Raw genomic sequence first — 23,788 nt, 5'->3', positions numbered from 1 at the left:
GCCTGAAAATTCTCCCACACCTAGTGACAGAAAGGGGCTAATGGTGTGTCCGGTGTCTGACTAGGCTCACTATTCAGGAGACTCTTTGTCCATGATGATGGGTGTTGATTCACACATTCCTCGGAGGTGGTGCCATTTACACTCATGCAAAACAACGTCAGATTGCACCACATAGCCGTTGGGCCTGTTGGAAGATACCTGAAGTCCTAAATCTGTCAAACCCAGCAGAAGTCTGGATGTGAACAGTCTCCCCAGGGGACAGCGGTATTGTTTGATGAGATGTTCTATCATGAATGGCTTTGAGCAGCAACTTGGAATTCTGCAGAGCATCTTGCACATAGTTCTCAACTTGTGGTCTAAGTCAGTGGTTCCCAGACTTTTTTGAATCACATCGCCCTAGAGTATCAGCATTGTCTTCACAGCACCCCTAAGCCAAAAGTTTGTTATTGAGAACTTCAGAAAAAATGTAGTGCAGTAGTAAATTGTCAGAGAAACTTACTCCGACGCTTAATAAAAAATAGATATATGGACTTAAATTTAAATAGATCTCAGCTGCAGAGAGTTTGGATGGGTCTGTGAAAAAATAGTAGTAAATTGTGCTTACCTGTCATCCTTAGGTTCGGTTATGTGGTGGTGGACAGGTTTGCACTTCTGTTTGTCTACATATTTACATTACATTGACCATAAATAATTTGATTTGGTGCTGGACCACCAACCTGAGGCACCCCTGCAAGTGTCCTGAGGAACCCCAGAGTGCCACTGCGCAGTTTGGGAACCACTGGTTTAAGGGCTTGATTCAGAGATGTACGTTCATCCGAGAATGAACACACATCTCCGATGTTGATGGGTCTGTGCCTGCGCAGGTCCCATTCTGTGCATGTGCATAATGGGTCCTAAGATCTCACTCGCAGATTCCCCAAGCTGCAGCTTGATTCACATGCTGCAGCGTTTAGGGAGCAGAGCGGGGGCGTGCCTGGGCTCCGTTCCAGGGAACAGAGGCCTGTCATCTCCGTTCTCTGTGAGGGACGAGGCCAGGGCCTGTGTCAGCTGACGCAGAATCCTGGCCTCTTGTCTGACCAGGCTCTGGCCAGGCTGCAGGGAAGCTTCAGCTCCCACAGCCTGATCAAAAGGGCAACCATCGCGACGGTGCTGGGATTGTAAATGCAGCAAGTAGGTGTCTGACATATCCTTCAGCATTTGCATGTGAGATGGCACAGCTGCTTGTGCACGACTAACTTTTGTCTAACAGGTTTGTCACAGAATGTACAACCCATTCTGCCAGTTTTGCTGAGAATGGCAATCTGGTTGGTTGTCTGTCTCAACCAGCACTAGATGCCCATAGATGAACTCATGAACCTTTTGACAAACAAAGATTAGAGCCAACAGTTCCTTTTCAATCTGAGTGTAACTTGACTCAATATAAGTAAGGGTCCTGGAAGCAAAACCAATGAGTTTGTTACGCTGTAGGCAGACAGTACAAAGAACATGCAGAGATCACAACAGCAAATTGCACATCAAAAAATTGGAGCAAAGTGCTGAAAGGGAGCATAGCCTTGAGGCGAGATATAGTAACAGCATTGCATTTCAACAAACATGATTTAACGTCGTTGTGCAACAGCTTGTGGAATGGATCTGTGACTTCACTGTATTATGGCAGAAATTTTCATTGGATAGCTTATGTTTTGGCAGGATCCGGCTTAACAACCTCTGAAGTTAGGAGATGGCCATCATACACATCCTCATTGACTGTGAAACAACACTTGTCAGGGTTTTAGTGCATATTGATGTCACTGATTCTTTGGAGGAACGTGTTCTTTCACGGTGCGAGCCCAAACAAGGATGTCAGCCATAATGATCTGACAAGGGTATCCCTCAAAGGGATGTTCCAAGCAATGTTGGAATACTTCACTGCTAGTGCATATTCCGCAGGGCATTCGGAGGTGTACCTTCCCACAGGTGTCATGAACATGATAAGCATGAATGATTTCTTATCCATTGCAGCACCCAGAGTGGTAAATAGCTTTGCATTTGGCATATCTGCTATTACTTGCTTCACAGTCCAGAGGAAGTGATGTAGTCTCATCAGGGCTTTGTTCAGATGCACAGGGTCAATGCTTATGCGTATCAAACCAGATATATGGTTTCTATATGAAAGTGCAGGGGGAAATTTGCGGGTTGCAGCGTGGCCACGCCCATGGTCTTGATTACTGGGCCACTGTTAGCCATTAGGTTCACAGTGTGAGAGCATTCAATAGGTGTGTTGGAGTTTGTGTGCTGGAGGAGTCCATGTGACATGTCTCCTAATATATTGTGGTGGTAAATATTGCACCCTGCACAGCCCTCGCAGTGGAGACCGGCGTCTGGGGTGTTTTCTGGTGGAGCGTCTACAGTGTGCGGTGGGCTGCTGGAATGTGCAGTGTAAGGTTTCCTGTCATCAGCTTTAGACTAGGACCTGTGATCTATTGCTTTACTGTAAGAAGACACTCTACAGTTTAAGTTGCTGTTTCTGACTTGCATGGATCTCTGTTCATGGATGCAAATAGCTAGTTTTTGCACACTGCACAAATTTACACATCTTTGTGTATGTCCATCCTAGTTCAAAGCACCTTGGCCAGAACGGTCTTTCCGTGAAATAGGGTGTTCTAGGGCATGAACTGGGTGCTGACAATACAGACACACATAACCACCCTGATTTTGTAGGAGCGTCATGGGCATATATCAACAGCTCCATGAAACCTGTTTCAGACATCTCTCTTGCACCTTGCATGGGCCTGGTGCAAGTGCACATATTAATGATGACTGGTAAGGTGGCCTACGTAAAACAAATGGGCGACACCGGTTCCCCTTGCACATGCATGAACCCCAGCATTGGTTGATTGGATGCTTACATTAGCATAAGGATAGACAATCGCTATCGTGGGTCCCGGCAACTTTGCATGCAGAATCAGACCCTCAATAAGTAATACTCCACACAGATGTTATCCTTACAAGGCAAATGTCCTAAAGTAGCTCTCCTTTAAATTGTACATGTGCCTGAGATAAACATACAGAGAAAGTGCCTTTAGTAACCCCATAGCTTTACACGATGTCAGAGTTCCCCATAGTCCTTTGCATGTGAAGGATAAGGGTCTGCTGGTTATTACTTCCAACCAGTGTTCCTGTCAAGGTGAAGCGCAGTCCTGTAATGACTGTTGGTGGCTTATTTCATAGGATTAAATGCACATATGTGGTTTAGAACTCTGATAGTCACAGTCCCATTGTCCTACACTCATTCTGCACAAAAATGTGCTCTGCCCTTTTAGGGAGGGCCACACTGATTAGATAATCAAAGCTGATCTGGACACTTCCCCGATGCTGAGTCACCGGCCTCCTCCACGCAGCTCTGGACCCCAAACCAGTAACAACATGCCGCATAGGGGACTTGACAGAGAGCCCTGAGGTCTGCTGTGAGCTGGTGCACTGGAAACACCTCTGGTTGTTCACCTGCATAACCCTGCAGCCTGCATGTCCTCTCTCTCATGGCCATCGTCTTTCTATCCCCCTCCGCTGGAGGGTTGCACATAGGTTTGTCCAGTTAATTTGTGGGGCACTAAAAGGGCATGCAGGAGCATGAGTTGCAGTGTTCTCCCCAGAACTATGTGGGGGCAGACTGCACGCTCATATTACTTACAAAGACTATGGTATAACCTGCATGAGGAAGAACAAAATAAATTTGTGTAGATCTAATGTGCAGTATTGTGGAGGAGATGTTTCTATGGTCTCCTTGCTTCAACTTTGTCAGCCAAGCAGGGAATGTATCAAACCTCCTAACGAATGGAGAAGTCTCTCATTACAACCAGCTTCTAGCTAGCATTTATCAAGTACTATATATGAAATGATTAGTAGAAGCCAATTGGGAGAGCTCCAATCTTTAGAAGGCTTTGATACATTTCCCCACCAGTCCCTAAATTATTTGAATAGTGAGTCACCAAAGTATGTAGTGGAACAATGTACAGAATCTGTGAGGGGACTGAGGAATAGCATGTCACTGCTGCTCTGTATTTACGCTTGACTCACTGAGTGATTTTACAATATGAGGTATGGATTGCATGTCTGCACAGATGCACTCCTGCCACTCTAATGCTGTGACCACTGAGTGGGAGTTATGTAATGAGGAGTAAGACAGACTTTACTAAGCCCTGGAGGGAGATAAAGTGAACGGTGTTAAAGTCCCAGCCAATCTGCTCCTAACTGCCATGTCACAGGCTGTGTTTGAAAAATGACTTATGAGCTGGTTGGCTGGTACTTTATCTCTGTCCACTTTATCTTAGACCCTTTAATGAGGAGTGAGGGGGGGGGGTGAAATCTAATGAGTAGTGGGAACTTGTGCTGCTGCTGCAATCCCCAGCTGTCAGTCATGCACTTTGGACCGGATTGACAGCTGGGTGGTATGGGAAATATGCCTGATGGTGCACCTGTGAAATAGGCCCTGGGGAGAACACTAACAGTTGGTCTGCGTGTAGGGAGGATTGAGGTGCATCCTAATCCTGAACACTAATTGCAATTTCCATATCTGTTTATCTGCTGCTAATGTCACCTGTGGTGGTAGTTGTTGTCACCAATATCTTGCTGCTGGACCCTTGACCAGGTCAGCTACAGAGACTGCCTTTTCTACTAACCACAGCTAGAGCTTGGTAAAATAGCTTCCACCACATGCATTGCCCTGGACAACTTGGATCAATTGGTCCTATCCACTCTCTCTACCTACCCTGACTAATCTGCATTTATCCACATCTGTCACATCACTCCACTATGCACCTACTAGATTAACTTGTTTCCTCTGTGCAATACAGGATTCCATTAAGGTGCAGATGGCAGTTTGTCATGAGATGATAGAAAAATAAATGTAAACTATGACAGCAGGATGGGTTAATTATAACAGTTTAATTTGTGGTGGCTGCATTTGGTAACAGGTATTTATCACAGTGCAGTGGGTAATGGCAGCATGGTGTAATTATTGCAGTCTAGTCTCCTTGTGATGGCAGCAGCATGCGAGGGTAGTTATAATAGTATAATATATTATTTTGCCATGCTCTTCTTGGGCATAAATGGCCCTTAAAATATTGAGAGGAAAAATCCTGTGTATTCGGAAAGATGGCATGCGCAAAAGAGAACAAAGTGTTTTGCGGTGCCATCTTTCCGAACACTTAGCTGGAAAGATGGCCTGTGCTATGTGCTGTGCAGCGCCATCTTTCCAAATACAAAGCTGGAAAGATGTCCATTTCACTGTGAACTGGAATAGGGGAGGGAACAGTCGCACAGACATCTGTGAGTCTCTGGGCATGTGAGGCATCTGGACTTAAGTGCCAGTGTGCACCACAAACACTGCCAGTATACACACACCACTGGCCTTGCTGTACCAACATCAGTTTAGTACTCCTCACCCTGGCCTATACTGTACCATTACCAACATTCTTAGTATCCAATTATGTGTAACTTACACTCACACAGATCAGTCTAGACAAGGGATGCATCAACTTCACTATGGAACTAGTTGTTTTTTTTTACTGTTTTGATGACAACTTTGTTGTTTTCACAACAGTGATCAAACACTGCTGTGCTGGTCTTTGTGTTTTTTTTGTCTTTGTCAACAACACATTATTGGCTTTCTCCTGCTGCTGCTGCTGCTTAACATTTCTTTTTTGCAAGATAATAATTAGACTTGTTCAGAGATGGATGAGACTGATCTGGAGGAGAGCCTGAGAAATGGTGAATGAAGAGTTATACCCCTTTCAGACCTAAATCTAGGTTTTAACCCAGCTCAGACCCTAGACACTGAACACAGGTTAAAGCCTGGGTTTCAGTACTTATAACATTTCACACCTGGGTAATGGACCCGGCTTATTCTTGGGTCGTCACCATTCACACCATACCTGGGACATCCAACAACCCTGGTCTTCTGTCTAACAGTGGACGCTTGGAGATGATGTAATCTCCAAGCGCTACTGTGCCCACCAATCAAGTCCTTTTAGGCATGACCCGTTTGCAGGGTTGTGGGTTTCGGGACTGTCAACCCAGGACAGACCGTTTCAGACATAAGCAGGAGCCGGGACAACTCGATATGCCCCGTCAAATTCCAGAGTTTTTGCTTATGTCTGAAAAAGTTTTACAGAGGCCTGTGCATTCATTAATTCTATCACTGAAACTTATATAATAATATAAGTTTTATTAGAAGTCTGAGTTTGTTTCTGCCAACTCCATAGCCCTGCTGCATACTTCTTTATATCACTGTAATTGACCAGATCTGAAATATTACAATTGATGAACTCTGTGTAAAATACTCATTTAGCAAGCTTTCTATGTATGAAATGATTATTATAACAGGGAGTTGTAAAATATGTGAATTTTCTGGATATAGTTTGCTTTTGCTTAAAGTCTAGTGTTACCATTACTTAAAGTGTGTATACAAGTTGAGTCTCCCATATCCAAATATTCAGAAATACAGAATATTCCGAAATACAGAATATTTTTAACATGACCGAGATAGTGAAACCCTTGCTTTCTAATGGTTCAATGTACACAAACTTTGTTTAAGGCACACAATTATTAAAAATATAGTATAATGTAACCTTCAGGCTGTGTGTGCATGAAACATAAATTAATTTCATGTATGTACACAAACTTTTTTTGGTGCACACAATTATTAAAAATATTGTATAGAATGACCTGCAGGCTGTGTGTATAAGGTGTATATGAAACATAAATGCATTCTGTGTTTAGATTTGTGACCTGTTCCCAAGATATCTCATTATGGTATGCAAATATTTCAAAATACGGAATATTCCGATTATCCAAAATACCCGTGGTCCCAAGCATTTTGGATATTGGCGACTCAACCTGTATTATGAAATATTACAGTTTACAAGCACTGTTTGATAAGTCTTTTTTTAATTAATAAAATAAACATTTATGGAGCTTATGTTTTAATAATTGCAATTTATTCACAGTTGCCTGAAAAGCTTATTAAGAAGTATGACTGGATTAGGTTGTGGAAATTTTGGCATTCGCATGGGAGCAAGAAAACCTGGGTGCGGATAAAGACATTTCTGAAGTTGCTCAAGAAAAAGGTACATGCAAAGCAAACATGTATTTGTTATTGGAGCTAGTGTGTTTTAGAAGCCAGAAAACATGAGTAATCATCTTAGGTCACTATATTCCATGGTTTTCAAGTTCTAGAGTGATATTTAAGTAATAATTATAAAATGTCTTCATAAAATTGAGTGACATGTTTAATGTATTTGCAATGCTTTTATTGCAGGATAAAGATAAAATACAATCTGCCATGAAAATTCTTAACTCAATGGACATTAAATGGTATTAATGGAGAGGAGAGTTGGCAAACTAATAATTAATGCTAAGCATCACTATACACTCAGTCACTGCGAAATGATGGCCGTGTATGTCAGACCTGTGTATGAATTAACTGCATTTCTATACCCAAAGCCTGTAGAAGTGAGTGATATTTTGCCCACTGAGGTCTAAAGGCTTCGTTACATTTGCGATGAATTGGGGCAAATCGCCAACGCCTGGATCAGGGAATCGGGGACTTCAATGTCCCTGATATGCCAATCCTGACCAAAAAATAATCTGCGTTTGTTGATAAGCGAATCAGCAATACCCATCGCAGATGTATGGGGGCCCCTATCCCACTGCAAGTATCAGCCTTTTTTTTTTTTTGTGTGTGTGATTGGGGTTTTTTTTTTTTGTCCTAACCAGATTATGGGGGGGGCGACAGGGGCGGTCGGCCTTGGGCCCCCACACACGGAGGGGCCCCCACTAGCAGCGGTGCTCTGTTTACACCTGCCGCTAGTGTCCCCTCCGCTAGAGTAGTGTAGACCACGCAGTCCACACTACACAATGACATACACACAGCCGCCGGTGGCGGCTGTGTGTATGTTTCAGCAGCCGATGACAGTCATAGAGACTCTCATTGGCTGCTTCGTCAACTGAAGGAGCCGGGCGGAGCTCATTCATGAGCTCCGCCTCCTGGTTCCCCCCCCCCCGCAACTGGTGATGATGGGAGAAACGTCATGATGTGGACGTTTATCCCAACTGTGCAACAGAAGAGCCGGGACTCGGAGCGGGCAGCGGCGGTCGCGTCAGGAGTGGGGATTCAGGTAAGTTTTTTTTTGTGTGTATGTAGGGGGGGCACTACAGGCGTCCCTGTATAGGGGGGCAGATAAAAGGGTCAATGTATAGGGGGGCCACTTCATGGGGGCACTGTATAGGGGGGGACTAGTACTGGGGACAGAGCATGGGGGGACTACTACTGGGGGCACTGTATAGGGGGGGACTACTACTGGGGGCAGAGAATGAGGGGACTACCACTGGGGGCACTGTATAGGGGGGGGACTACTACTGGGGGCAGAGCATGGGGGGGATTACTATTGGGGGCACTGTATAGGGGGGAACTACTACTGGGGGCAATGCTTTTGGGGGAATACTACTGGGGGCTCTATATAAAGGACACTGCATAGGGGGGACTACTACTGGGGGCACTGTATAGGGGGGACTACTACTTGGGGCACTGTATCGGGGGGAACTACTACTGAGGGCACTGTATAGGGGGGACTACTACTTGGGGCACTGTATCGGGGGGAACTACTACTGAGGGCAATGCATAGGGGGACAACTACTGGGGGCACTGTATAGGGGGGACCACTACTGTGGGCATTATATAAGGGGCACTGCATAGGGAAGACCAATACTGGGGGCACTGCATAGGGGGGACTACTACAGGGGGCACTATTACTGGGGACAATGCATAAAGGGCACTTCTACAGTGGGCATTGCAAGAGGGACATTAAGGTGAATAGAAAGGAAAAAAAAAATCCTAGGGCGACGAGAAACAGTGGTATATAGGGGCCCCCATAAGTTTGCTGCCCAGGGGCCCCCACAGACCTTAATCCGGCCCTGACTTTCATACATTAGATTTGCTTCATATTTGTTATTCCCCAGAGACTCCTTTAAGGTGTTTTAATTCTAATTAATTCTAATTTAATATACTTAAGGGTTACATTCTTGTTGATTGATCAGAAAGAGGTAAAGGGGCCTTGACAGTAGAAGATCAGTAGAAAGCCTTGAGCAGTATCTATCCTGGGTGCTTTAAGCAATATATTATGGCCAAAGTGAGCTGGTTAGTTGATTAGTACAATACTCAGCGCTCCCCTTTGTATGTTTGTTATATGTATATTTTTTTTCCCTTCTAAGACCGCTGAATCCTGTCTTTGATTGACAGCACCGTGAACCAATCAGAGAATGACACACCAGGTTACACCACGTACAGTTTTCGGGCAAATATTGCATTGTGTTCTTTGGAATAGGATAGTGCGAAAAACGGGAGCACACATAGGCAAAAGACACAAAATTTTCGTACCAAAAGCACTGAAGTGTGCAAAAATTTAACACACATTCAGTTTTCGCTTTATTGCGGCTAATTGGATATGGCCCCTAATCTGACCTTCAACCACTTCCTCCCTGCAAACCAACTAAAAACAAGCCTGCACGCAGCACCTGAGCTGGTTTAACGGATACACCCTGTTGTTAACCCATGGCCGCAAGCTGAGGTCAGCAGCAAACCACTTGCAGCCTCTCTTGTCCTTCCAGCTGGGTCCGGGACTACCTGTTATCCCCATCAAACGATCGTACGTTTTCTCACTGGTGACCACTGTGTAAACACTGGGGCTCAAGGTCACAACCCTGCCACTGCTTCATTTGTTGAAGCTAAGTCCCAGTGAGTGTGACCGACCATTCCCTGGCAGCGTCACATTTGAAATCACTCTGGTGACCTACTCAGCCTTCTTGGGTCCTGGACACTGAGTCCAGCATTGCCACCTGCCAGGAGAGCTGCAACTGCAGAAGGGTCCCCGTGGCTACTGCAGAGTCACGGACGAGACCATCTCCCAACCACCATCCAAGGAGTAATCCGGACCTGCAATTGGAACCTTGATTTTAAACAGCATGTGGGTACGTACCTTCGAATTAGGAAAGATTGCACTTAGTAACAAGACTCTTATGTATATTTTTTTGCATTTTCAAACCCATGCCCTAACCAGACCCATACTTGTCCTCAGTCACTAACGCCTAAAGGCCCCCACACATCAACAATCGATTGTGGCAATTCTGCAATTTTCAATCGATTGTGTATAAAAATCTGCACTGTATGGGCTTCACAGATCGCAGATTGCAACTAAAAAGTGATTGGAATTGTTAAATCAGATTGTCCAACATGTTGGATTTCACAGATGGATTGGGGCTGTAAATTGCTAGTGTATGGACATGATAGCAGATTTGTAGACCGTTACCAGTAAAATGATGGGCCTTTCAAGATTGGCAGATCTGTATTTGCTGTAATCGATCTGCAAATCACTGAAAAAGATCTGTAATGTATGGGCACAGATTGCTAAATTGGGAAATCCTAACATCGAGCAATACATCTTCAAATTGTTCAATTGTGGTTTTCAGATTGCTGATGTATGGGGGCCTTAACCTGAGGCGTTGGTGCACTAAACATTTAATGCAACATGGTGACGATTGTTTTTCTTTGTGCCACTTTAAGGGGGTCATTCAGACCCGGTTGTTAGCGCCGATGCGCTCGGACCGGGTCGATGGCCCCCCACAGAGCATGTGCACGAGAGCGCCGGCGCCATCGTGCGCATGCGTGAGACCCGCTACGACCGACAGCGCCGGTCGTAGCGGATCTCGATCCAAAGGGGGCGAGCTGTCGATGTTGATTGACAGCTCGCCCCGTTTGGAAGGCGGGCCGGGGGGGTGGCAGCCCAAACGGGGGCGTTCCCATTGGAACGCCTACCGTTTGGGGGCGGCCCCACTGACATCACTAGTGATGTCAGTGAAGAGCTTCCGGCTCAGACAGAGCCGAAAGCTCTCCGGGGCTTACGACAAGGGAGACCCTACCCTAGGGTCTCGTCGTAAGCCCCGATGGTCTTGACCATCGCGACCATCACCTTAGGCGGTCGTAAGGCTGTGAGTGTTAACCCACAGCCTTACCACCGCAAAGGAGGACGTCTTGAAAATTCAAGACGTCCTCCCCTAATTCAGACCGACCGCACGCTTTGTGCGACCGGCTCTGAATGAGGTCCTAAGTCTCTAGTTGCATAATTAATATAGTCAACATATAACAAACATACAAAGGTGAGTGCTGAATATTGCACAAATTCATCTGTTTCACAATTTTGAGGAAGGTGACCTCATTCACCCAGCTGCTCCCGTGCGCTCACATCTGTGATGTTCTCCATGAGCACACCTACTTTACATACCTATTTAGGTTACTTCTAATCTATTATCATATATATTGCCTTGTCTTCCTGTTCTTGTTGTCTACACGTTTGTTTGCTATTTATTTTGTATGCATCTTATTTTTTCTATGTATGCACACATGCCTGGTGCTTTGTGTGCATTGCAGTTGCTATGGTTTATCAAATGAAAATCTTGATTCAAGTACATTTTTATTTATTGCAGCTAAATTGGCTCAGTTGGCGTCAGCGTTCCCATTCAGTCTAAATCTGAAGCTCTGTTTTTAAAGGCAACAAATTGATCTCTCTTATATTTAGATACCGATGAGCATTTAATTCTCATTTTTTATGCCCTGTGGGAAGGAGGTTGTTTTGTTTATTATCTTTCCCACTTATATTTTGGGAATTCTCTCACATGTCCTGGGATAAAATAGAGACTGAAATTTGTACCTACCTGGAAATTCCTGTTGTAATCCATCAAAGCGATGTCGTGCTGCCTTTGTTAATGTGCATGAAGATGTGGGGCATTTTAGGTGAACTACCCAAAATCTCTGATCGCCTTGTTTGGGAGGATCTTTTTTCCTACCCCTTCTGGCAGTTGTGATATACAATGTAGCTGGATTTGAGGGACTAGAAGAGAGGAAAGAAATTCCAAACTCTCCTCCCATGTCCCAAATAATACATACATGAAACCTGATAGTTATAAAATCATAATTCTAATAATAATGTCTCAATAGCTTTCATTGTATTTACTGTTTCATACCTTTTCAGTGTGCATTGTAAATATGTTGTATACATGCTAGCAACTTCATGACACAAGTATTGTATATGTATGTGTTGATCAGATTTTCTAGTAACTTGTATTTATTTTATTTTTTTTGTTACGTTAGGCTCTGCCACTTTGTATTTGTCTGCTAAGATTAAAGTAGGCCTCTTGGTTTTTATTGTAACTAATATTAATTTTATCTGAGAGAACATATTTCTTATATAATGCAGTAAATTTAATTTCTATTGCCTTTATAAATATTAGCACATACTTTTACACTAAGCCTGTATTAGGTAAAAATTCACAAATGGATTTCCTGTACCCGGAGTTTTAAATGTACCTGATGCAAAATGCATTGGCATGACTAACTCTAATAATCATGAGCTGAGATATGGGGTGAATCATCCAGGCAATGAACAGTTAAGGGTATGGTGTATGTAGAAGATACAATATAAAAACTATTTTGAGACATGTGCCATCATTATTACAATGTATACTTTTAAGATACATTTTTGGTTTAAAGATTGAAGGAATAATTAGAAATTTACAACCAAAAAACAGTGGAGTTGTAGAATAAACACACAATGCTAGCAAATGAACAGATAAGTTCAGTAAATGAATAATATGACTTACATCAATAGAACGTCGCCAATAGATCTAATCGAAGGTTGTATGCACCAAAATTTAAGATTACTGTATTTAACCTGAAAATGTTCATTCACTGGTAGTGTTCATTCACCAGCGGATTCACCCTATAGTAGCAGTCACTTCATCTTATAATTGCATAAATAATGGTTTACTATCGTGTTCAATCTAGGAAAAAACAAATGTTGTGTTTGATATAAAAAGATCATTGCAGCATTCTGCTCCTTCTGAGAAGTGCAGTGGTTGTATTCTGTGCAGCTATGTTATGATCTTTTGTCTCCTGTTATACAGTGGTCTGAAATGAGTGAAATGAAGATCCCAAAAGAAAAGCAGGCTGCTTGTGATGAGATCTTCCAGAGTGAAGAAGAGTATGATTTGTATGAGGCAGTAAAGTTTTTAATGCTGAAAACTGCTATTGACTTATATAATGCCAATGCGGATGGCAAAGATGTGCCTGTCTTCTCTTGGCTGCTGTTTGCTAGGAACACATCTAGTAATCCCTGTGATTTTATGAAGAATCATTTAAATCAAGTTGGGCACACTGGAGGCCTTGAGCAGGTATGGTGATAAAATCTATTCTGGCATTCATGAAACACATTTTTCGATAGAAGAAGATTGTGTGACCAAGAAATAATTTTAATATGTTGTTTAAAGCTGAACATAATCAAGTATGTTTCTCACTATGCTGATTGACAAATGAAATTACAGATGTGCATCAATGCTCAGTAGGACACAAGTCTAATGCATTTCCCTGTACCAGATAGCTTTGTCAGAGACAATATGGAGTACAGTAATGGCACTCGTTTAAATACCCCACTTGGATTAAAACTATTAGAATGATTGTCTACCTGGTGGCGGGTAATATGGTATGTTGTTGTCATACACTCTTGTATATAAAAAAATGATAGTAATAATAATCGGCGACGAGACCCAATTCATGCTTATTAATATATAAACAGGGTTTTTACACTGATGTTTGGGTATATTTCACTGATTTTTTTTTTTATATCGTGCTATCCAATTAAACTATGTTTATTACGGCCGAAAATGTTCTGTTTTTCTCAAGCGGAAACATTTGTTCCCTGAGCCACTTAGTTATCACTTTTGTCTTATGGCAAGGTGCTCCATCATGCTGGAAAAGGCATTGTTCGTCACCAAACTGTTCTTGGATGGTTGGGAGCAGTTGCTCTTGGAGGATGTTTTGCTACCATTCTTATTCATGGCTGTGTTGTTGGGTAAAATTGTGAGTGATCCCACACCCTTGGCTGAGAAGCAACCCCACACATGAATGGTCTCAGGATGCTTTACTGTTGGCATGACACAGAACGAAGACTTTTGAAGGATGGCCTGGTGTCAAGAAGGGCAGCAAAGAAGCCATTTATCTCCAGGAAAAACATCAGGGACAGACTGATATTCTGCAAAATGTACAGGGATTGGACTAGGGTAAATTTATTTTCTATGATGAATCCCCTTTCGGATTGTTTGGGGCATCTGGAAAAACGCTTGTCCGGAGAAGGAAAGGTGAGCGCTATCATCAGTCCTGTGTCATGCCAACAGTAAAGCATCCTGAGACTATTCATGCGTGGGGTTGTTTCTCAGCCAAGGGAGTGGGATCACTCACAATTTTACCTAAGAACACAGCCATGAATAAAGAATGGTACCAAAACATCCTCCAAGAGCAACTTCTCCCAACCATCCAAGAATAGTTTGGTGATAAACAATGGCTTTTCCAGCATAATGCAGCACCTTGCCATAACGCAAAAGTGATAACTAAGTGGCTCGAGGAAAAAAAACATTTGGGTCCATGGTCAGGTTAACTCCCCAGACCTTAATCCCATTGAGAACTTGTGGTCAATGCTCGAGGCGGGTGGACAAACAAAAACCCACAAATTCTGACAAACTCCAAGCATTGATTAGGCAAGAATGGGCGGCCATCAGTCAGTATGTGGCCCAGAAGTTGATTGAAAGCATGCCATGGCGAATTGCAGAGGTTCTGAAAAAGAAGGGTCAACACTGCAAATATTGACTCTTTGCATAAACTTAATGTAATTGTCAATAAAATCCTTTGACACTTATGAAATAAAACATTGAAGCAGCAAACTTTGTGAAAACCAATACTTGTGTCAATCTCAAAACTTTTTCCCATGGCTGTAGATTAAAGAGATATACAATGACAGATTTAGGAGAGTTTAATGTAGAGAGAGTATGTATGTGCACTCAGGGCCTAATTCAGATCCGCTCGCAAGCGGGTCGATGTTACCCAAGTGCGCATGCGCACGACGGAGGCGGCTCCGTCGTGCGCATGCGCGAGACCCGAAGAACGACGGCCAAGCTGTCGTTATGGGTCTCGCACCAAAGGGGGCGTGCTGTCGATGGTGATTGACAGCACGCCCCCTTTGGTGGGCGTGCCGTGGGCGTGGCTGCCCAGACGAGGGCCCCACTGACATCACTAGTGATGTCAGTGGGAGTGCTTTTGGCTCTGATAGTCAGCGAGACCCTACCGTAAGGGTCTCGTCGGAAGCCCGATGGTCGCGATGGTCTTGACCATTGCGACCATCATTTTGGCCACTCGCTATAGCTGTGGGTGGTCACCCACAGCTATGCGAGAAAAGGAGGGACGGCCCTGATTCAGAGCGAGCGCTCCGTCAGAGCATCCGGCTCTGAATCAGGGCCTCAGTTATAATATGCTTCTGGGATAGGAGGAATAAGTAAAAAAACAAGATGGGGAGAAGAGCAGAGCTTATGGGACCGGACTGTCCTTAAAATCCCTAACTCAGGTTTACATAATGGAGTTCAGTTCTACTGCTCCATTCAAACCATCTGGCTGTGATAGCTATATGCATTCTTAGGCTAAAGAATCTTGGAATGTGAATGCCAAGATAAATACATTTCTTGACGTTTACCTTTTGAAGGAAGGCCAGAGCTAGATAAGAAGATTCAGAGGCCACGGGAGGTAAAGTTTTTCCTATAAGAAATTCTCAAAGTCTCACTCCGTAAATAGAAGGAGCCAAGGGCCCAGACTCCAGAATAAGTCAACTTGACAGGCATATACTCAGAAGTATCAGTGGTGGGGGTTGCCCATATTCTGTAATTCAGCGGGTCCTCTTCCAGAAAAGTTACATAAAGACAGACATATATGTATTGCTTTAGATCTAGTAATTATGGCTCTTCTGAATTTAGGAGGAGATGTCGCAGTATCAAAGTGCAAGAGGAATTTATTATTATTATTGTCCTATATATATATATATATATATATATATATATATATATATATATATATGGCGCCACAAGTGTTCTACAGCGCCTTACATAGTACATAAACAAATAAGTGAACAAAAAACCAGTGACTTATAGTACAATACAATATAATGCAGGACAAGGTTTATATACATTGCTTCATTAGCTGTCATAACACTCAAATAAGCAACAGGGTGTAAGTGTTAGGTGCCCTAGTGCTTCTCCTTACTTATACTTTCATCTACGAAAGTATAAGTAAGGAGAAGCACAAGAGGGTAGTGGGCCCTGCTCGTGAGAACTTACATTCTAATGGGGAGGGGCAGACAAACAGGCGTGATACAGATGGGGTAGACAGCGAGAGAGGAGCATGTAGCAGTGAGTTAGAATGAGATCTGGAAGGCTTTGATGAAGTAGTGGGTCTTGAGAGCCAGTTTGAAGATATGTAGAGAGGTGGAGAGTATGTGAGGGAGAGTGTTCCAGAGGTAGGGAGCAGCACGGGCAAAATCTTGGAGGCGGGAGTGGAATGGAAGTAAGCAGTTGACAGGAGAGGCAGCGTGCATTTGTTGAACAAAGAGGGCGGGCAGGAGTGTGAAGGGAGATGAGATCAGAGATGTAAATGGGAGAGGAATGGGTGAGGCCTCTGTAAGTGAGTAAGAACCTTGAATAGAGTTCATTCTCATTTTTTCTTAAATAATTTTACTGAGGTTTTGCAGTAAAAAAACAATAACATACAGGTATCTGATAATGATCTTACAGTACTTACTTCTCTTAAGGTAGGCATCCAGTTGGGTCTTCGGTTAGGTTCTCTTAAGGCATAATACATATACAGCCACTATATAGGCGTTCCTATGCTAGGGTGATCTTTTGAACCATTAGCATATTTTCGCAGCTGCGTTCCATACGAAATCGCAGCTGCAGTCACATTAGCGTCCATCTCTGAATTAGGCCCAGAGTCTCCTTAATCAGGAATTGGCATTACCATCTTTTGCTAAATCATGCAAAATAACAGATCAGGGTCATTTGTCTATTTCAGATGTATGAGTGCTAAGTATTTATCTGTTGAGGCCAACCAGTATAAGAAAACTGGTAATTTTCTTGGCCTGCATCTAAGCAGACTAGAGCCTGATGGATTAGGGCCACAATTCAGCAGGTATCTGAAGAACCAATCCTGGCTAGAATCTCGGCTCATTCCACTTGCTCGGTTGCACTTCATTACCGGTGTGGCATGGAGCTTCCGCGGAGCAGTTACGTAGAGCAGATACATGGTCCTTGGTTCATACAGTCACCAGATTTCATGACTCTGCATGGAGTGATGCTTCCTTTTTTAAGAGAAAATGCAGCTGCATACTCTAAATGCTAAACACTGCCAATCAGAATAATAAACTGCAATATAACATAGAGTAAAGTTGAGATGCTTAGCATAAGTTTGACCAAAAATATGGGCCCATCCACTACGCCCAGGTGGGCCTCATAATTAGGTGGGTCCCTAACACTAAGGTTCAAGTTCAAGGCACAAGCCAACCTCCCCAAGACATCACATTAGTAAGATGTCTAAGTGTTAAATTAGTAAGTAACAGCAGCTGTGTGTTGTGATTGTTACATAGCTGAGATGTAATAATTATGTAATAAAAAAAAATTAAAAAACTGTTACATTGGTAAAGTAAAACAAAAAATAATTGTGATAAAAAAAAGTACTAAGTTAAATGTTACAATGTGATGCCTCAAAGCAGCTAGATCACGCCAACCCAGAGGACCCCATGCCACAAACTCATCCCTAAAACAGACAAATTAACATATCTACCATATGTTAGGTGTATTCCTTTGCCTTATTCAGGGCAGTGCAAGGTTTCTCAGCACCCTAGACAAAACTTCTGCTACTGCCCCAAACACCCCATCCCTCTCTCCACACACACACTTATTTTAGTCCCTCAGGTGAAAGTGTGGAAGTGGCATGTATTAAAAGTTCCAAAGCTGCCACTCTCGTATAGAGAAACACCCCCTCCAAAAATATGTAAAACACCATGATGCACGACATTTGCGTGTACACCCAGGCAGACTGTAGAGGAGTCAGGGAACATAGGCAGGATAGATAGATACATGCTCATATATATATATAAAATATGGAACAGGCTGTGTCCCAGACTGCGTGGAGAGGCCATTAGGCTGGAACGTCTGTGCTCTGTTGCTCAGGGGTCAACACAGGATAGGAGGAGGGACGCAAGTGCCTGCAGCCAGAGAGCATAGGCAGACTCTCGCTGCAGACGGAGAGGTAGAGTCGGCCAGTCGGTGACAGTGATGTCACCGGCACTGGACTCAGGTGCTGTAGCTTGTGTCGAGTGGCTCTCGGGTCTAGCTGTATGAGGGGAATTTTTGTCTTCTCTGGGGCCGGGTGTAGATGGGCGCCCGCCGCTGAGGGTAAGCAGCCTTTACCAGGTCTTTGAGTGGCTTCTGAGAGAGACAAGACCATGCCCCCTCTCCAAGTCCGTCTCAGCAGGCCACCCTCTCAGGTCCCGGCGCCCCTATGCAGCTGCCTAATGGAAGCACTGGCCATGGCCTTATTTCATGAATGCTCTCCAACTCACTCAGGTCTATTGCTTCCTTTCTTTTATCCATGTAATTTTATACTGCACACTTCCCCCACTTGTACGCAATTTACAGTATCTCATAATTAAAACCTAATAAATTAGGTGATGCTCATTAAAATAGTGGTTTCCCATCCAAGGAATATTGAGCTCTCCCTACAATGATAAAACCGCCTTGATTTGGTAGAATTGTTAATCAGCTGCACGTTCATAGGATTTAATCTCCCAGGTAACATAACACTGGTGAAAGCAGTTTTTGTAAAAAATTAGAGCTCTAAATAAAGGGAAAATATTATAGATCATTTTTAATGTATACAATTGTACTATAGTTGGTCTTCCGTATGCCAATTGATAAGCAGCAAGTAATGTATGGCTCACTTACATCAGTGCATGACACAGTGATTAGTTTAATGAAATGCCTGCATTCTGCCATGTGTTTCACCAACTGCACAATTTTGTCTATGTGCTGATAATTCTCTCTCTGCAAGTACACAAAATCTGCAATCACATTATGGCAGGAAGAGACAAACATACAGTACATACAAGGTTAGATAGATCAAACCAGGCTTTTCAGAACAAGGAGACTAAAAGGATGATTTCCCCGCCAGAAGAAATAGGGCTCAGAGATATGCACGGTACAGTTAATGGCATATAACAAACAGTGGTATTTCTCTTTTTTATCTTGCACTCTCCTTTTCAAAGAACCTCATAAATGAGCAAATGACACATTTAATTGAAATAGTGCAGTATACAGTACTAACACAGTCTGTTCATTTTTTTTTTTTTCCTTTTTAGGTTGAAATGTTTCTTCTTGGATATGCATTGCAGTGCACCATCAAAGTGTACAGACTGTACAAATATGGAACAGATGAATTTGTTACACAATATCCTGATGACCAGGCAAACTTTCCTGTTGTAACTCTTATAACTGAAGATGACCGACATTACAATGTCCCAGTTAGAGTGTGTGAAGAGACAAGCTTATAAATAACTCCCCCAACCCTTTATTAAAGAGATATATTCTTGCTGTGGTTTGCAATTGTAATATTGCTATGCAACTGAAGCTTTCTCATATCTGGCCATTTTGTATGATGAGACCTGAACTGGTCACAGATTTTTATCATGTGCTGGAGCAGGTGCTCTGTACATTTCCCATAAGCCCTGAGGTCAAACTACAAAGTTGTTCTAGGTGGTGGTTGCTTAAATTGCCTGGTTAATGCCAATTGTTTTGCGTTCTGTGTCTTTTTCTGTAGGTTTGTAACAGAGCAGTCCAATTTAAAGCAAGTATTGTGGATTCCCAGATTATCTATATGACGCTATTTGGGGATTAACAAATCTAAAGTCTCAAAACTGATTTACTTACAGATTAACATTTTATGCTTTTAGAAACTTAAAGGACTACCAAACCTAGATAGCTCAATTCATTTGTTTATAGAATGCAAAACTTTGACAATCGTATATATTATACATGAAGCTTTTAGCAGCTTATTTTACAGTATTTTTTTTTAAGTAGCCGTTTGATCGGGGCTGGGGGGAATAATTTCATACCCTACAACTATACTGTTGTAGCCGGTACAGTACAGGTTTTTAATGGTCTGTACCGGCAAACAGAGGCTGTACCATTTTGTACCTATTGGGTACAATCACCTGATTTCTTAAGCAGCACTCCTGGGACACAGGACTCCCGCAGCGCTGCTGATTGACAGCCAGCTCTTCTCCGTCCTCTGTACTTCTCTAAAATCTGCCCTGACCGTCGCCAGCGCCGGTATACAGAACTTGCAGTATAACACTTATACTGCAAGTTTTAAACCGGGCAGCGCCAGCTGCCTCCAGCCCCCGTGGACATGCCCCTTTATCTGTGATCACGCATCTTTATCTGTGGCCACGCCCAATGTACCGGGTTCTTACTGTAAAATGTTGGAGGTAATGTCATTTCAGTAATTCCACCGAAGACATGACAGGGAACCCTTTTTGGATGATAAGAGAGGGCAATTGCTTACTGTATATCTATTAACCAGCGGGTTGTCAAAGCCACCAATCATCTCCAGCTTTGACCTATAGAGTTAAAATGGCAGTAGAAATACATGCTGAAATCAGGCTTACTGAGCTTTTTTTTTCTATTGCCTTTTTAAACCTATCCGTCAAAGCCACCGATGATCTACCGCTGGTTAGTAAATATACCCCAAGGTTTTATACAATATGAAAACTCTCTTCTGCTAAGTTGGGAATACTTCCATATATTGATTTGGAACTGTTTCAAAATGGCTTTTAATATACAGTCAAATTATATGTTCGATTTGGTGGCCTTTAAAAATACAACCAACAAACTGTTGAATACAATTTATTTAAAGATTATAAATTTTTCTTTGACCAAATATGTGGATGTCCTGAGAGGTTTCGTTAAATTATGAAAATCATTTTTTTAAATTACATTTTTTCATGTGTGACCTTTTTAAGTAATATCTTACATTTGCCAGGCATGGTTTTTATTTCCCACAAAAGTATGAAACCTTTGTACAACCCCAATTCTAATTGATAAAATATTTGCATTATGTAAAAGGGAAATATCACCTAAATTTAAAACTTAGCTTGAATTAAATCCCCAAAAATGTAATGTTTTAAAAAAAGAATTTAATGTGCAAGGACTGGGGTGCCCACTTTGTGCATCTTTAGACGCTGCCATTGGCTGCACCATGGAAACTAGCACCAGCCCCATGCTAGGTGCAGAATATCCATCTGAGTATGGCCCCCAATGTTAGTGATTAGGCACTCCCATAACATGCCCATAAGACTTGGAACTCCATGTGTATGAATAGCCACGCCAAATCACTGCCCAGGAACACACAATATATTTCCAGCACATCACAAATCACTACTGTGACAGTCTGACACATGCTCTGTGTGACTTTTCAGCTGCTTCAGTGCATGTGCAGTTGAAATATATCGACCATTTCCATCAATATCGGCATCGTGCCTGAATCGGAATTGAGCCCAATGTATGAAAGTCTCTAAATTTCCTACCAGCTTACTATACAAAACCACCCTCCGCTATAATTTGAGTCAATCAACTGAGTAGATAAAATGACCTCTGGAAAGTACATATGTGATGTTGCTCCTCCTTCCCTATTTCTTTTCTTACTGTCTCCCAGCTGACAAGTGCCAAATGTGTGTAGGTGAGAGTAGAGTGTTTCTATGTTTTTTGATCTGAAGGCTCACTTGTTCCTGGCAAGTTCGCTTGGTCTCTGTGATGCATCTCCGGGAGAGCAAGCAGGACAGATTTGACTCCCCAGGAACACTAATTGCCAATACCGGTTTTTAGATTCTACCCCCTTCTTCCTTGTTAAGTGAAATGGTCCCTAATGCCCATTTAGCATCACTTCCCAGGTCATGCTCTGTGATGGGCAATGATGCTGTATACAACGCTTGGAACGTCTATGTAAGAAATAGTTTCAATGAAGTTTCTACAACAGTGGTTTCCTCTGTCCTCAAGGCACACTAACAGTCCTGGTTTTAAGGATAACCATAATTGAGCACAGGTGTCTTAATTAGTAACTCAGTTATTTTGATTTAACCATCTGTGCTCAAACATGGATATCTCTAAAACCAGGACTGTTAGTGTGCCTTGAGGACCGAGGTTGGGAATCACTGCTCTACAACATGGAGCAATGAACCCATTCCCAAAGAGCAGAAGGACACCAAGTTCTAAAAAAGACCCTTTGCTACAAACTTTTTAGATTTGTTTAATATATAACCATTTCCTTCTTTGTAATCATTTAGAGCTTGTTGAAGGGAGAAAAAATGCAATCTCATCATTGTGTTTGTGGAGCTTAAGATAAGCCTTTATTAGATGATGGATGGTTTTTAAATGTGGATTGTATACATCAGAACAAAGAAACCACAGCTCCCTCTCCTGAACAAGTTTGTTCACATGTATATGTATTCAAACTTTAATTTCCTTGATGATATTAATATACAAGGGCAGAAGAGATACAGTGTGGACAGGGATGATGTACAACTTGTTCCCTCTGGTGTCACAGGGTACCTGCATTCTCGTATTGAGGTTATCTAGCAATGAATCGGGAGAGATAAAGAGTAGGAACGGATTTAAGAGACTTAGGGCTGTATTCAATTATCGTGCGTCCCCGCTATTCGCCGTATTCAATTGCAAACCAGACGAAAATAGCAAGCGGCGAATTCAGAACAGGTGGAAAGTGCTGTCAGAATTGGGGAAACTAGCCTGAACCCCCCAAAAAAGATGCACTAACATTGGGGATCAATGTAGATGTGTTCGAATAGCCCTAATAAAACCGTTTAGGGTACTGAAGTTGTTTCAATAGCTTCTTGATAGCGTCTTTGCACAAGTGGTGAAGAATGGCATAAAGCAGTTCTTTGATGAAAATAAGTAGTCCTATCAAATTTGAGGTACTTGAAAATGGGTGCAGGCATATTTTAAAGTCTTAAAGTTTTAAAAACCGTGAAAAACGCACCTGTTGCATGCACCTGCAATATTAAAAACATCTGACCCATCCTTGCAGAAGTTTTTCGCGGAAAACGGCTTTTCGCTTCTAATTGAATACGGCTCTTAATGGTATACAGTATATCCTTTTCATAATGTAGAAGCTACTAATTGGTGTTCATAGCCCACAATTGATGCAGCTGTATCCAGTCAGCCTATGAGGACCACAATTCCTATAGAAGATGGAGGAGCGTGTTTCTGCTAGTACAATGTTTTAAATATTGCTTCAGTTTCCAGGGTGTTTAGGATATATGGGTCAAGACCCTTCAAAGGTACACAAGAAAAATGGTAAAAGACAATATTTTACATAGAAGCATTGGAGTGATATTAAAGGGAATTTATTTTCTTTGTGAGGCTTCACTAGATACAATCCCTTCTCAGAGCTATGGATTTACCAGTAGTTGGCAATAGAGCAATTACAGTTGTGTCCATAAGTGACAGACCCACAAATCAAGAATCCTTTAACCACACTTTCGTTTGTTGATTTTATGGTATCAAATTTTCTCAAGATAAATCCCATCTTTTGCGATATGACAGAGTGTGTTTCGACCCTGATCACTAGTTCTAAAGATATAGATATATATAGGTGTAGTTGAAATAAAGCGCCTGGTGTGTTGCATATAATATAATATAAAACAAAGGGTCTTAATGAATATATCTACAAAGTGACTAAAGTGATAATCATATACAATTTATTCACATAAAAACATAAACATAAATCAAGGGGCCTGCAAACAATAATAGCAGCAAT

At 42.5% G+C, this 23,788-nt stretch overlaps 1 protein-coding gene across 3 annotated transcripts in view; it reads left to right on the top strand.

The window, feature by feature from the left end:
* Positions 1-20,851, top strand: part of LOC148474443 (ubiquitin thioesterase otulin-like) — a 62,933-nt gene extending 42,082 nt beyond the window's left edge. For all 3 annotated transcript variants that reach the window (XM_088458618.1, XM_088458619.1, XM_088458617.1), the window contains exons 7-9: positions 6,987-7,106; positions 12,994-13,260; positions 19,317-20,851. In XM_088458618.1, the coding sequence (XP_088314744.1) occupies positions 6,987-7,106; positions 12,994-13,260; positions 19,317-19,508 (579 nt within the window). In that variant the 3' untranslated portion in view covers positions 19,509-20,851. The remainder of the gene's footprint in view (positions 1-6,986; positions 7,107-12,993; positions 13,261-19,316) is intronic.
* The last annotated feature ends 2,937 nt before the right edge of the window (positions 20,852-23,788 follow it).

The sequence above is a fragment of the Taudactylus pleione genome, unplaced genomic scaffold (genome assembly GCF_031769625.1).
Source record: "Taudactylus pleione unplaced genomic scaffold, aTauple2 ptg000845l, whole genome shotgun sequence".
Lineage (NCBI taxonomy): Eukaryota > Metazoa > Chordata > Amphibia > Anura > Myobatrachidae > Taudactylus > Taudactylus pleione.
This window is presented reverse-complemented; position numbering and strand designations above follow the sequence as displayed.